At 43.5% G+C, this 16694-nt stretch overlaps 1 protein-coding gene and 1 non-coding gene across 2 annotated transcripts; both read right to left on the reverse strand.

Moving 5' to 3' along the window:
• Positions 1–9650: 9650 nt before the first annotated feature.
• On the reverse strand, positions 9651–16105 carry LOC123078785 (callose synthase 12; the record flags this gene model as incomplete). The annotated part of the gene is given in 3 exon segments (XM_044501393.1): positions 9651–10017; positions 10097–10170; positions 10572–16105. A coding segment is annotated over 1 exon segment (5346 nt). The 3' UTR covers positions 9651–10017; positions 10097–10170; position 10572.
• Positions 12886–12965, reverse strand: LOC123081184 (small nucleolar RNA J33). Its single transcript, XR_006438681.1, has one exon. It is a non-coding gene; the product is annotated as a small nucleolar RNA J33 (small nucleolar RNA).
• Positions 16106–16694: the final 589 nt, after the last annotated feature.

Here is a 16694-nt window from a genome sequence, read left to right on the forward strand (position 1 = left end):
CCTTCAGGTTGGTTCTCTCTTTGTCTCTCTCGGTGCTTCTCCCCTGTCTACTCTCTGTTCTCTATCTAGCTGCAGAAAGGGGTTAACCGAATGCATAATAATTAACATGGATTGCATGGCGACATGTATTTGTTCCTGGTGCAGGGTGGGGGATCACCCAATCCTCTAGAGGATTAAATCCACTAGACGATTAAACACTCTTGAACCGAACAAGGTCTGAGGATTTGGTGTGCTACGAGGGGGTGATGACCCACAAGTATAGAAGACCGCAACAATCTTCGAGGGTAGTATTTCACCCAAATTTATTGATTCGACACAAGGGGAGCGAAAGAATATATATAAGCCTTAGCAGTTGAGTTGTCAATTCAACCGCACCATAGAATCACTTCCTTGCAGCAATTTATTAGTAGCACAGTAATATGATAGCAGTGAAAGCAGTGGTAACAGTAGTAACGGTAACAGTAGCCGTGATGGTAGTTTTGTAGCAATTGGAACAACATGAGTAATAGTGACTTGAGCAAAGACAATATTATAAAAGTGTAGGAAATGGAGGAGCGATGGATATTTGGATGAAATTCAATATGTAACAGCAACAACCTAGAGCGATACACAATAGATCCAATTCGTCAATCATATGTAGGCATGTATTCCGTATATAGTCATATGTGCTTGCGGTAACAACTTGCATGGCATATTTTGTCCTACCCTCCTGTGGCAGCGAGATCCTATGGGAAACTAAGGGCAATTCAGACGGTCCTTTTAATAGAGAACCGGAGCAAAGCATTAGCAAACAGTGAATACATGAACTCCTCAAATTATAGTCGTTCCCTGAGAGTATCCCAATTATTGTCACTAGGGTCTGCGGTTCAGAACAATAATATGTGCGTATAACTTGCAGATAAGATCAACATATCAAGTATATAATCATGAAAAGCATAAGTGTTCATATCTGAAATCATGGCACTCGGGCCCTAGTGATAAGCCTTAAGCATAGTAAAGCCATACCAACATCAATCTCAGAACATAGTGGATACTAGGGATCATGCCCTAACAATTTGACTCGATTACATAAGAAATCTCATTCATCTCCGTCACCGTCCAACAGGCCTACAAAGGAATTACTCACTCTCAGTGATGAGCATCATGAAATGTTGATGGATAAAGGTTGACGATGACATGGCCGACGAATCCCTCCTTCGGAGCCTCGAATGGACTCCAAATTAGGGTTCCCGACAAAGAACAGGAGTTGGCGGCGTCTCCGTGTAGTAAACACGATAAAACTTTCTCTCTAATTTTTTTTATCGGGAAGACAGAATATATACGCTTGGAATTAGGTCAGACATGGCCACTGACAAGCTTTCACATCGGCATCCCGCAAAGAACCTTGTCCGGGCTCGTGGTATGCGTGTCTTGCCGCGCTCTGGCTTGAAGAGCCTCCTAAGAGCATCCTCCTAAACATCTTTCTTTTTTTAAACAATTTAGACAACTTATAAGAGGTGAACAAAACTCAACATATTTGATAGCAACTACTCCCACAAGTGCCTAGAGGCTATATCATGCATCAAAACTACTTAGAACCAACTAAATAAAACATGCAAGCTCATTTTCATGGTCACTAATAGCAGCCAAATAAGCAAAGTATAAACCAGTAGAACAAAAACTAATTGGGCCATTGGAGGAGTCACATACCAAGGAGCAATTCCTCCAAAAAGTTTCGGAAATGGAGCCCCAAGCAACTAGATCGAAAATTGTGCGTGTATGAGCAAGAACTCGAGCAAGAGAGCAAGACTGAATTTTTCTAGGGGTAGAAGAAGGTTCTCGTCGTGGGCTACTAGTGATGGTTCCTATGGAACCCACAAGCTCACATGGCGCGCACAAGGGGTGGGTGCGCCATGCATGCTTGTGGCCAGCAGGTGCACCCCCAGGGGTGTGTTCAGCGCCCGAAACTCTTAAATATTATTGCACAAAAAATCATACTAAATTTTTAGGACATTCTAAGAACTTCTATTTTCAGGACATTTTTATTGCATAGAAAATTCAAAAAATGGGATAAACATGGCATTCTAATGGGTTAAACTTTATTCAAAACTAAAAATAACAGAGGGTAAACTAAAGTTATAGAAATTTGCACTTACGGAATTCATCGACCATATGCTCCTCAAAAAGAATACGTTAACAAGGTTGATCAAATCTTATTAACGAACTATTTTTGAGTGGCATAAATCCGAAGAATCTTTATACAACACTAAGTTACCTCAACTTTGATAGGCATGGTTCCAATCATATTAGTTTGATATTTCTTTTCAGGAACCAGGAGAGAAAATTCAAAGTCTCCAATAGTGATAGTCATAATTTTTTCGATAGAATGGAGACTGTTCCCTTTATTTGGCTTCCTCGAGAAATAAACCATATGCTCATTGTCATTAACATGAAAAGTGACCTTGATTTTATTACAATCAATACCATCCCCTGCAGTATTAAGAAAATGTCTTCCAAGGATAACCGACATATTGTCGTCCTTGGGCATATAAAGAATAGCAAAGTCTGTTAAGATAGTAAAATTAGAAACCACAACCGGAACATCCTCACAAATACCAACAGGAATAGTTGTAGACTTATCGGCCATTTGCAAAGAGAATTCAGTGAGAATCAACTTATTAAAATCAAGTCTTTTATAGAGAAAAGGGCCTGACCCTAAAACTAGCTCCTAAATCATATAAAGCGGTTCTAACATGATTATTCTTAATAGAGCATCGTATAGTAGGTCTCCCTGGATCTCCTAGCTTTCAGGTATTTTTTCCTTGAAAGAATAATTTACAAGCATAGTAGAAATTTTAGTCTCTGGAATCTTTCTTTTATTAGTAATAATATCCTTCATACATTTGGCATAAGGAGGCATTTTCATAGCGTCAGTCAAACGTACTTGCTGGAATAGAGGTCTAAGCAATCCAACAAAGCGATTAAAAGCATCCGCGTCTTTAGACTTCAAAGCTTTACTAGGAAAAGACATAGGTTTTTGTACCCATGGCTCTCTTTCTCTACCATGCTTCGTAGCAACAAAATCTCTCTTATCATATCTTTTGTAGGTGGTGATTCATCAAGCTCAACTTCAGGTTCTATCTCAACATCATTATCAGGTTCATTATTATTACTACGTGGAGCATCGTCAACAATATGATCATCATTAACATCATTAGCATTATCAATATCATTATTAGGTTCATGCTCATCACCAGATTGTGTCTCAGCGTTAGAAAAAGAAACATTATTAGGATTTTCAGCAGGTTTTTCTATAACAGGTTCACTAGAAGCATGCAAAGTTTTATTCCTATTCCTTTTCTTCTTAGGTGAACTAAGTGCACTATCATTAACTCTGTGAGAATCTTGTTCAAGTCTTTTAGGATGTCCCTCAAGAAATAAAGGTTCCTGAGCCATTTTACCACCTCTAGTAATTACTCCAACAACATGCTTATTAAGTTTATTATGCATGTCCCTAAACAAATCATGTTTTGATCTAGAAACTTGTTCAAGCTCAGTGTGAACCATAGAAAAATGCTTGCATAATCCTTTAACATCATTGAAAACTCTAACTAGCACATCACTCAAGCGTCAACCACAATAGGATTTTGCTTCAATTGATCACTAATTTGCAAATTCAAGTTTTGTTGTTTAAGATAAAATTATCAAATTCATCTAGGCACTGACTTGGAGATTTATTATAAGGAATATCACCTTCATCAAACCTATAAAGAGAATTTACCTGTAGTACATGTGTCAGAACGTTGAGTCAATGTATTTCTTTAATAGGTGGTAGATTCTTAACATCTTCAGATTTAATATCTTTCTCTTTCATAGATTCTGGCTTCTTGGATATGTTCTGGACTGAGGAATAGAATACCTCTTTTCTCCAGAGTTGGTTTCGGAGGTGGTCCGGGAAGTGTCCAATCGTCAACATTTCTCAATAAGTTATTCAATAAATCTTAAGCATGTGTAATTGTTCTTTTCGTGAAAACACAACCAGCACAGCTATCTAGGTAATCCCTGGAAGCATCTGTTAGTCTGCGATAGAAAATATCAAGGATTTCATTTTTCTTAAGAGGATGATCAATCAAATCATTTAATAATTGGAGAAGTCTCCCCAAACCTTGAGGGAGATGCTCTTCCTCAAGTTGTTTAAAACTATACATTTCCTGTAAGGCAGCTTGTTTCATATGAGCAGGGAAATATTTTTCAGAGAAATAGTAAATCATGTCATGGGGACTACGCACACTACCAAGAGTAAGGTTATTAAACCAAGTTTTATAATCCCCCTTTAATGAGAAAGGAAAAAACTTAAGAATATAAATAACAAATTTTCTCCTGTTGAGCAAACAGGGTGGCAACATCATTTAGTTTAGTAAGATGGACAATAACCTTTTCAGACTCATAACCATGGAAAGGATCAGATTCTATCAGAATGATAAGTTTAGGATCAACAGAGAATTCATGATCCTCATCATCAATAAATATAGGAGATGTAGCAAACTTAGGGTCATGTTTCATCATTTGGTTCATGGCTTTTTCTTTAAGTATAGATATAAAACTTCTAGGCCATTATGAGTATCATAAGCCATTAATCCTCTAGTAATCTCCTCAGGAAAAGTGTAACTATCAGGAGTATCAAACATCTTATACCTAGCAGGAGTACTAGGTGTAGCAGGTGATTCATATTTGTCGGTGATTTCATATTCTTTAGCTTTAGCAATATGAGCATCAAGTCTCCCCAAGTAACACACTTTAATTAAGCAAGTAAGAAGCATCATCATGAGTATCATTGATACGTCTCCAACGTATCTATAATTTAGATTGTTCCATGCTGTTATATTATCAATCTTGGATGTTCTATATACATTTACTAGCAACTTTATATCATTTTTTGGGACTAACCTATTAACTTAGTACCTAGTGCCAGTTGTTGTTCTTTGCTTGTTTTTTACTTTGCAGAATATCAATACCAAATGAAGTCCAAATGCCACGAAGCTTTTTGGGGATTTTTATCTGGTAAGAAGAGACCCTGGAAGCTTCTGGAGGACACAAGAAGAGGCTCGTGGGGCCCACTGGGCACCAGAGCGCACCATGGGCCTCTGGCGCGCCCTGGTGGGTAGTGGGGCCCACGGGCACCGCCTTGACCTACCGCCTTGACGAAATATTTTTTCCACCGCCACAAGTTCCAGAACCACGAGATCCAATCTAGAGGCCTTTTCCGGCACTCTGTCGGAGGGGGCAACGATCACGGAGGGTTCTCCATCATCCTTGTTGCCCCTCCGATGATGCGTGAGTAGTTTACCACAGACCTACGGGTCCGTAGTTAGTAGCTAGATGGCTTCTTCTCTCTTTTTGATCTTCAATGCAATGTTCTCCTCGATATTCTTGGAGATCTATTTGATGTAACTATTTTTGCGGTGTGTTTGTTGGGATCCGATGAATTGTGAGTTTATGATCAGGTCTAAAATTCATGACTATTATTTGAGTATTCTCTGAACTCTTTTATGCATGATTGTTATAGCCTCGTATTTCTTCTCCAATTTATTGGTTTGGTTTGGCCAACTAGATTGATTTATCTTGCCATGGGAAGAGGTGCTTTGTGATGGGTTCGATCTTGCGATGCTCAATCTCAGTGACAGAAAGAGACATGACACGCATGTATCATTGCTATTAAGGGTAACAAGATGGGCTTTATTCATACATGATTTTTGTCTTGTCTACACCATGCCATCTCATTACTCCGTTTTTCCATGAACTTAATACACTAGATGCATGTTGGATAGCGGTCGATGTGTGGAGTAGTAGATGCAGAATCGATTTGGTCTACTAATCTTGGATGTGATGCCTATATACATGATCATTGCCTTGGATATCGTCATAATTATTTGCTTTTCTATCAATTTCCCAACAGTAATTTTTTTACCAACCGTATGCTATTTTCTCGAGAGAAGCCTGTAGTGAAAATTACGGCCCCGGGGTTTATTTTCTATCATATATTAAAACCAAAAATCCCTTGCTGCAATTTTCTTTTATTTATTTTATTTTGTGTTTTAGTTAGATATATTTATCAAAACCTATACAATATAATGTATCTCAATACCGTTGAGGGATTGACAACCCCTCTACGCGTTGGGTTGCGAGTATTTGTTGTTTGTGTGCAGGTGTTGTTTACATAGTGTTGCTTGGTTCTCCTACTAGATTGATAACCTTGGTTTCGTAACTGAGGGGAATATTTATCTCTACTGTACTGCATCATCCCCTCCTCTTCGGGCAAATCCCAACGCAGCTCACAAGTAGCAATCATCATTAGCAGAAGCGGTGTATATTACTTGCGATATATCAGATTGAATAACAGGTGGTGGTGTCTGACTTAAAACAGAAGGTGAATCAAGCGTGGAGCTAGTTTGCAGTTCCTTACCTCCCCTCGTCAATTCAACCACACCTGAGAATCACTTCCTTGTAGCAATTTATTAGTAGCACAATTATATGAGAGTCGTGAAAGCAGTATAACGGTAGTAACGGTAACAGTAGCGGTAATAGTAGTTTTGTAGCAATTGGAATAGCAGCAGTAATAGTGACTTGCGCAAAGGCAATATTATAAAAGCATAGGCAGTGGAGCAACGGTGGATAATTGGATGAAATTCAATATGTAACAGTCACAACCTAGAGCGATACACAATCGCTCCAATTCGTCAATCAAATCATATGTAGGCATGTACTCTGTATATAGTCATACATGCTTGCGGTAAGAACTTACATGACATCTTTTGTCCAACCCTCCCATGGTAGTGGGGTCCTAATGGAAACTAAGGGTAATTAAGGCGCACCTTTTAATAGAGAACCGGAACAAAGCATTAACAGATAGTGAATACATCAACTCCTCAAGTTATAGTCATTTCCGGAGAGTATCTCAATTATTGTCACTTTGGGGTCTGCGCTTTAGAACAATAATAAGTGCATATAACTTGCAAGTAAGATCAACATCTCAAGTATATAATCATGAAAAGCATAAGTGTTCAGATCTGAAATCATGGCACTCGGGCCCTAATGACATGCATTAAGCATAGCAAAGTCATAGCAACGTCAATCTCAGAACATAGTGGATACTAGGTATCATGCCCTAACAAATTGCCTTGATTACATAAGAAATCTCATCCATCTCCATCATAGTCCAGCAAGCCTACAAAGGAGTTATTCACTTCTGGTTATGAGCATCATGGAATTGTTCATGGAGAAAGGTTGATGATGACAACGACGACGAATCCCTCTCTCCGGAGCCTCAAACGGACTCCATATTAGGGCTCCTGGCGAAGAACATGAGGTGGTGGCGGCTTTGTATAGTAAAACGCGATAAAGAAAATTCCCTGGTCTTTTTCTCGGGAAGACGGAATATATAGCCTTGGAATTAGGTCAGACGAAGGCTCGTGGGAGCCACAAGCTCACAGGGTGCGCCTTTGGGGGGTGGGCGCGCCCCTCAGGCTTGTGGCCTGCTGGGGGGGGGCCTCCAGCATTTTCTATTTATTCCATAAAAATCTCTTTAAAGTTTTGTCCAATTCCGAGGACTTTTATTTCTGCACAAAAATAACACGAAGGTAGTTCTGCTGAAAACATCGTCAGTCCGGGTTAGTTTCATTCAAATCATGCAAACTAGAGTCCAAAACAAGAGCAAAAGTGTTTACAAAAGTTGATACGTTGGAGACGTATCAAGGGTCTCTCCTGCACATTACCATAAAGGATGCTAGAGTTGTTATGCAATCACGAGTCCGCTAACCAGCGTTTCCAACCCACATGCGTCGACCAGGCCCAATCGAAGAGCAACACTGACTTATGGGAGACCTTGGGACCTCTTCCCCAAAAGACTAGCCTCTTAGGAGGGAACACCCTACCCTTACAAGTTGTCTTTTGTCTCCTCCCGCAACCAATGTGGGACTAATCCCAACAAGAGTACCCGCTAGCCTCCTGGTCGGTTTTTTAAAGAAAGGAGCCCCATGCTAATTCCATTTGTTGCATGTTTCGTTAATATCGACCTAGTGTCTTAGTCTGCCTGCGAGCCTCATCAAGGCCGATTACACACACGAGTCCATCAATTCTGGTGGAGTCACAACTCAAAGCCAGGGTGCATCTCAGTAAAATCACTAGTTAAGGGATACCCCTTGCAAGGGCCACTCCCATTTCCTCTGGTGGTGACAAGTGGCACAATACTTGTGCACCACTTGTCGTAGTTATGGAGTTTTTGTGGACTTCTTCCCTTGGGCAAGGAAAGATGTGTGGGTTATTTGTGCATACTTCGTATATTCATTTCTCAAATTGATTTATCTCTCGAACCGTTTTCACTGTCGGCGATCCTCGCATCGAGATCTTTGAAAGTAGATCTCATTCTGATAGGTTTTAACCTTTTTTTACTTAACTATGCTACAAAATTGTACTAATTGTGCTTCACAAAAGTGAAGCACAATTATATTTTCACACTCGGGGTTGGATAATCTATCAAATGTTGGTTAAGTGTGGAGTATATAGGTTGTTTAAGAAGAGAGAATTGTTCATTCCTTAGTCATTTCTCTTTTCTATCGTTACAACTCCTCTTCCCCCTTATTTACCCCCTTGTCGAAGCACAAACTGTGCTTCACACGGAAGCACGCCTTTGCTTCACATTAGGGGAAGCACAATTGTGCTTGCACGGAAGAAGCACAATTTTGCTTCACGCGGAAGCACAAAAACACAAAGGAATAAAAAATAGAAAATAATAATAGTTATAATAAAAAAACACAGAAAAACCTGAAAGAAATCATCTTACGGGAAGCGTTCGTGCATGACATGTGGTGATGCTGGGACGTGCCACATGGCACCCTCCAACTAGTTGCTCCTGATAGATGTGTGCATGCATTAGCGCCTCACATCTACGACACAAGTTTTTTTTCTTTTTAGTTGTATTATTATTTTAGAAATATTCCAAATATAGATAGCTCAATCATTACATTAGTTAAACTTTTGAAAAGTTCAGCACACACTTCAAAAATGTTCATGCAGAGTAAAAAATTGTTTGTGAAGTTTAAGAAATGTTCATAGCATTTAAAAATATTATTTGTGACATTTCAAAAATGTTCAAGGGTTTAAAAAGAATGTACATGACATTTTTTTAAATGTTTATACAACGTAAAAAAATGTTTCATACCATTCAAGAAAAGTACATTACTACATTTTACAAAAACATATGAATTTTTAAAATATTGACATTTAAAAAATGTTTATACAATGTAAAAAATAGTCATGTAGTTTAAAAAATGTTTCAACGTGTATCTAAAAATATTTAACATATATCAAAAAAATGGAAGTACGTATGGCGGGTAAAAGATGGCCCATGGCGCAAGCCGAGGCCAGGGCTCATAGAATTCACCCGTAAACACAAGACATGAGCTGATGAGGCGCATCACCGCACACATAATCATGCACAAGAGCTGAAGAACATGATCAGAATCCAAACTGCAGCATGCATAAACTAGACAATAATTGGCAAGAGCTGAAGAACATGATCAGGATCCAGACTGCAGCATGCATAAAGCAGACACAATAATTGACACGAGAAGTAGTACATCCCAATATGGATCAGCCAGCAGCGCCACCAGAAAGACCCAGCCGATGACATTTCCGATAACAATTGGTGTACAAGATTACAATCTCCCACAATGTAGATGTATGTGCAGGTAAAAGCAGGAACAGCAATTCCCAGCTTTACAACGAAAACATGGCAGCACCCGAAGAAATGTCTGGCACGAGAAGTCCATTCAGGATAAAGCTTGTACAGCTCTGTTTCACTACAAAACTAGCAAAATCTCGAACCATGAATATGAGCCTAATCGACGACTCATTAAGTTTGATCGCATCATTTCTACTACGGAAATCCATGTGTACATCAAGTTACAAAGAATCAAGGTAAAGATGTCGCCTGTACAGAAACTAGCATCCATCTACTCTAAACCAGAAGCATCTGTGAACCTGCAGAGTAGTCTCAATGTTAGTGTGTTCGATCAGCTGTACCTACACTACAGTACTTGACCATGTGCCATCCACGTACCGTATATCACTGAGAAGAACTGCACCCTCCAGAATAATGAAGCAGATCACTTTGAGAAATGAAAATGGGTTGAGCTGAAAGAACAAAAGGTGAATTTAGCTGAAGAACAAGTATCTGATTGCAGGCGAGAACACAATTGCGATTCAAACAAACAGATTTTTTGTTTAGATACCTAATAAGGAAATAAGGTTTAAGCAGGCTGCGTTAGCAGGCGCTGTAATATTTCCGTTTTGTTTCACTGAGCTTTAAACAAGTGTTGTGTGGTGCTGTTTCTTCAATGAACGGAACGGTTGGATAAAAATAACTAACAAGAAAATAAGGGATAAGGAAGTTCAAGAACAATCAATGATTTGTTATCTTTAGAAGCAATTCTAGAAACTAAGCTAACATGTGCAGAGTTGGACCACTTGCTCCTAAAGTGTTCATAGGCATCCTTACAAAGAGGAGACACAAGACAAGGACACACATATCATACCTTAAACTCCATGTCCTTTTTTGCCAGTAAACATTTGAGAAATATGAAGTCCTCGGCTGAAGGCTTCATTGAATAGGATCCTTGTTTGCATTTCCTGGAGCCCCGGCAACCATGACAACACAGCTACAGGTGTCATAACAATTACTCCAAACAGTATATCATACAGGCGTGCCACTGTGACAATAGTTTTCCAGACTGTCTCAGACCTCCTCAGGTATGGCTTGAACACCAGAGCAATAGATATGATTCCCCAGCCAGTTGGCAGAAAAGCCAAGAGACTAGTAAAGGCATCAATGAACTTGAAATTTGTGAATTCTATCAACAGGACAATACCAGTCACAGTGGCACCAACAATTATAGCTTGGACAAGCCGATACCTTATGTGCTTCTTTGCTGCGTATCTGTCTCGGAAGTAAGCAACTGCGACAAGAGCCACAAAAGCCAGCAGTATGCATGTCCATGAAAGAAGATAGACAAGGATGCTTCTACTCCCATTGGCAATGTGAAGCCGGTAAACAATTGCATACTGAAAGAAGAAATATCGGAGGTCTATAATGATTTCCAAGATGCTCCCCCACAGACCAGAGGTCCTAAGGTGATCAGTTTCCTCCTCCCACCACTTTTCCCAGCTTTGATCTGACTTCACTGAGATTCCACCCTGGAACCAAATCCAGCTTAGGAAATCCTCAAAATCATTAAAATTCTTTAGCCAGTCCAAACCTGATGGATTAAAGATGAAGGGGGCCAAAATCCACGAGGATACTAAAAACCAACTGGAAAGTGTCAGCAGGATGTACACAAATGTATTCCCAGCACTGCTGCTGTAAGATGCATAGAGAACCAATATCACGCCGAGCTCTATTGCTTTTAGAAAATGGCTACGGGCATATAGCCTGTAGTTCTCGGCGAATTTCTTGTGCTCCACAACAAATCCACGGCCAGTAGCTCGATACTTTGCACCTCCATGAAGGATTGTCCGCCCATAATAATGTGTCTTGGTTCCCATGGAGAAGGTGTAGAAAACAGATGCAAACTGCAATTGCATTTTTAAGAAATCCCATACAGCATTGAGGAAACCATGCTCAAGTGAATTTTCAATAATCATGGGCAATGCTGTGAACAGGCCCAGCTGTATGACGAACTGCTGATTCAGGACAGCTCCCAGGGCTGCATTATTAGTAGTGCTAGTGTTCTTGGTGATGTACTCCTCGAGCCCACTAAGTGCAAGATAAAATCGCCCCCAGACAAAGGCATAGACAGTTAGCACAACCATCATTGTGTTGAAATAGAATCCAATGGTTGTATAAAAAAACGAGAGCATCCGAAAGAAATCCAATCTGTGGCCCAGTCTGTAAACATCACGGCTCAGAGTTTGCTCACCATTGCCACTAGCAACCTTGGCTTCAAACATAGAAACCTGGTTGAGCCCCACATCCCTTCCTTTACCAACCTGGATGTACTCATGGTGTGTAACATTGCCCCCACGGAGGGTACAATTGAATCCAGCAAAGATATCCTCACTGATGTTGATTACTCTTGATGCTTTACTAATACCACCTCGGCCCAAGAACCAAAGACGATCAAACACATCTGGGTGGCCATAATGCATTCTAACCTTGAGTGGGTTAGCTAGAACTCGCTGCCCCAGAGTGACAAAACTTGTTTCTTGGGCAGACATAAACCAAGCTAGAGAAGATACAGAGCCAGTGAACACATGTTCCCGAACCCCAAGGATTTTTGGCTTGCGAATTCCATAATGGCGATTGAACTCTTCCAGCAGATTTCTCATCTTCAGAGCCTCTTCAAAGTAATTGTCTTGGTTCATATCAATAGTTTGAACTGCATCACCCCTTGTGAAGATGAGTGCATGATTCTGGTTCTCTGGCTTGCCTTCACCAAGCTTCAGTGGCCCAGGCAACTTCACTCGATAAATTTCAACCTCTTTCTGCAACTGCTGGTCGTACTTCACAAGGACGGAGAAGTACTCTGGTTCCGCACCAGCCGAGTGTTTTTCGTCAACATAGGCAACACGAAGTGCTTCATAATTCTTCATTAGCTCCAATATCTCATAAGCATGCGGATCATTTTTAGCTTTCTGCTGGCCATAAATTTGGCATGCAACCACATAAGTGTATTTCATAAGGACAGTCCCATACTCACTACCTTTAAACAAAGAGCTCACACCACTGGTTGCTCTGCTCAGTGTGTGTGACGAAGAGGCCCTGCTATAATACCCTGACCCACCAGCACTCCCTTCTCTTCTCGAGGATCCAAATCTTGAGGAACCCATTGTAGCAAGCTCCCTCGATCCAGTTCTTAAGTCATGTTCAGAGGCAGAATCCAGAAAGGTCAGCATCTTGAGAGCATCATAATAGTACATCATCCCCCTCACAGTACGTGATAGTGTCTGTCCCCTGTATGAGACCCAGTGCCGAAGATCTCTTAACCTTTGCTTCTCACTGTACAGCTCCTTCATATCAGACATCCCCTCACGCTTCATGCGCTCAACAAAGAACTCCCACTCATCTGGGTAGATCTGTTTCAGATAGTATAGTATTGATATCCCATCTTCATTCCCCTTATAGAGCTGGTCCTTGTTGTACAACACCTCTTCGTTATAATATGGTGTCAAGACACTGAAGGCCATCATCTTCTCCACCTGGGTTGCCCGTGGTATGTTCATGAACAATGAATTGCTGAAAAAAGCAATCCTCCGCCGAGCTTCAAGGTTCTTTGGGACATTGACCATAGAGTCACGTGAGGTCAGGATGGTGTGCATGCGCCGCACCTGCTTATAGAATGTGGCATTCTCCTCATCAGGCAGCACGACAGTGTCCACAAAGAGAAGGCTGGTTGGCCTTGATTGTGCCAGGCCTTCGTTCCTCAGCTGTTCCATGCTCCTTTTCTCAGCCTGGAAGTCACGAATCACAACATCATAGAGAGTCTGAAGAGCATTGACAATCTTTGTGATATCCTTGTTGGGCTTGAGAAGTAGGCTTAGCAGTGCTACAAGCTTTGCATGGACGTTTTGCAGCACAGACATCTTATACTCCACAGTGAACTTATCCAAATTCATGGATTCATCGAACTCGCGAAACAATTGCGTCACAATGCCGTGTTCCTCAGTCCTTTCCTTGATGATCTCTAGCAGCATGTATTTGGTACTATCATACACCTCAATGACCGCACAACGACGATAATCATTCTTGCAGATTTTCGTCCAGAGCCTGCGATCAGGTCCTTGGACCTCCTTTGCCTGCCCAAGTGCCAGTGACAGCTCATTACAAAGCAAGAAGCACGGCCAACGGATCACACGCACATTCCACAGCTCAGGTGGTAGCTCAAGGAGCTCAACTTCAAGATCACTTACAATATCCTCCTCCCTGAACTTGGTGATAATCTCATTCCAAATAAGTGCAAACCTCCGTGCTTCTACCTGATTTGACTCGATCTTACGGAACGATCGGCTGAACCCGTACCGTAGCTGCAGTCGCTGCCAGAAATTCCGAAGCCGGTTGGGCAAGAAAGTGCGCTCATTCACATGTTGCTCCTCTGGCATGATGTTGAATGACATGGCACTTGCAAAGAACTGGAACCGCAGCCTCAGTTGTTTCATGTCCCGGATCTCTCCCAAGTGTGCAAACAGCCCCACAAATGCACCTGCCATGGAAGAGAAGATTGCATACCAGATCTGGATATCCATGAGGTAGATCAAAACTACCGGCAACCACAATATAAACACAGCAAATCGGTTGCTCTGCCCAAAGAACTCATGCCAAGCATATGTGACCTTACTCAGCCTGTATATCTCTTTTGTAGGTTTTACAAGTGGCCTGATCTGGAGGAAATAGCTAAAGGCAAACTTCACAGCAAGCAGAAGCACCCAGAAAATAGAATATTTCACATTGTCAAAGGTGCCCTCACGAAGCCCGCGGCCAACGAAGCTGCGGCTCTGAAACCACCAGGTGAGGGCATAGCAGATCTTCCAATTTGTCTTCTCCAATGCATTCCGCACCCAAGGAATAATAAAGAGCACGGTGGCAAGGACCTCGGGGATCAGAAACGCTGCTGCTGCATACAAGAACTTCATGATTCGAGAATCGGTCCCCCGCGACCAGCCACGGTCACTGTCCCTCTGGCTCCAGATTCCCTTGTACAGCACAGCAAATGCAACAACCCACGCAGCTGCCACAATGGCCTTGAGCACCATGCGCACTGCAAGCATGCGTCCATCCCTGAACGCACGGCGTAACTGTGTGCCGATGTCCAGCAGCGACTGCAGGAATCGTAGTGCCGCCCAGGTAATGAAGACGGTGAGCACTCGCACCTGGGCTTCACGGTGCTGGTTTCCCCGAAGATTCTGCCACGGCCAAGTCTCACCATCCCACGCGACAATGGCTGCGGCCTGCAAGTATAGCACCAGCATGACCCACAGCCTGTCGAAGCTCCGGTAAATGTTCCAGAACGAGCGGACCTCCACAAAGCCCGTCTTGCGCACACGGCCGTGCTCGGGTGGCGTCCGGAAGAATTGCCGGGACTGCTCCATGGGCCAGCCGAGACGGTCGAAGACATCACGGCGCCAGAAGTACTCGTTGATGTCGTCGTAGTTCCGCCAGGCGGCATGGGGAGCTGTGCCGTTGCGGCTGGATTCGACCTCAGAGCGGATGACGCCGTAGATGGGCGTGACGACGCGGGCGAGGAAGGCGTTCTCGCCGTGCACGGCGGGGTTGGCGGGCTGGCCCGTGGTGGTGTCGATGTAGCCCTCGAGGATCCGGTGCAGCTCGAGAGCCATGTGGTGGTAGATGTAGCAGATGCACTCGGGCACGAAGCGGAGGTTGGCGGCCTCGCCCCAGACGAGGAGGTGGAGTCCCGCGAAGAGCAAATCGGCGCGGGGGTCGGCGTCGGGGACGTAGACGTTGGGGCGGCGGCCGAGGAAGCCGCACCAGGAGGTGTAGTTGCGGAGGAGCTTCCGGCGGAGGGAGCGCGCGATGCGGGGCTCGAGGGTGTCGGAGAAGTCGGCGGAGGAGAGGCGCATCTGCGCGTTGGCGAGCAGGAGCACGAGGTGCTCGCGCTGGTTGCGCACGTTGTCCCGCTGGAAGCCGAAGAAGGCGCCGAGCCAGTCCATGAGGTCCTGGTCGGCGCGCCACTGCGAGTAGGGCGGCGGGCGGAGGCCGCCCACCGCCCGGAGCGCGGCGGCGGCGGCCCGCACCTCGGGGAAGCGCAGCGACGGGTGCTCGGCGAGGAGGTCGTGGATGGGCAGGATGTTGTAGGGCTCGCCGGCCGCCGCCTGGGCGGCGGCGGCGGCCGACCCCACGCGGCGCGTGGCGGTGGGGCGCGGCGTGGTCATAGTGGCATTTGGGTTTAGGGTTAGATCTGGGCTGGGCGTGGTGGTGGATGGGGAGTTCTGGGAGTGGTTTGAAAAATTGAAAATCCTCCGTGCGACGCTGGCGTGGGGGAGGGGAAGGCGGAGCCGCGGAGGAACTGAAACGAAACGGTGTGGCCGCGTGCGTGCGGGCCGGCCGCGTGCGTTCGTGCTGTAGTGGCCGGGGTGGGAAACGCAGAGGCTTTTGTGTGATTACCCGGAAATGATAGGGGCGCGCCGGCGAAGTGGACGACGGACCAGAGACAGAGAGAGGGGAAAGATTTCGCGTTGATTGATTCGGGTCGAAGAATCTTCCATGTGAATTTACCGCCAGCCGTTTAATCTCCGTCGCACCTCGTGTGCCGTGTGCGCGTGTCTTTTTGGTCACGACTTCAATGGTTTCTTTCCATGAAAGTACGTTTCCCCTTCCTTTGCTGTGGAAATTGATTGAACAGATGTGCCATTTCTCGCCCCCGGTACAAACGAAGCAGCTGTGGTACTCTTTTTCTTTTTGAACATACAGTACTCTTTTTCTTCTTCTTTTTTAGGGGAAACATACAGTACTCTACTTGATCGTGAATGCATCATTACACATCTCTGCTGTCTATACATCGTGGTTAATTAAGGAAAAGTGGGTCACTCAAAGCTGTCACCCATAACACAACTCGAAAAAAACAGCTGCTGTGCCTTACTCATCTTGTACTTGTAATAGTGCAAAATGGGCAGCTATTCGATGCATTATTTCTTTTTAATGAGTTGTC

Source organism: Triticum aestivum, chromosome 3D, assembly GCF_018294505.1.
Source record: "Triticum aestivum cultivar Chinese Spring chromosome 3D, IWGSC CS RefSeq v2.1, whole genome shotgun sequence".
Taxonomy (NCBI): Eukaryota; Viridiplantae; Streptophyta; class Magnoliopsida; order Poales; family Poaceae; genus Triticum; species Triticum aestivum.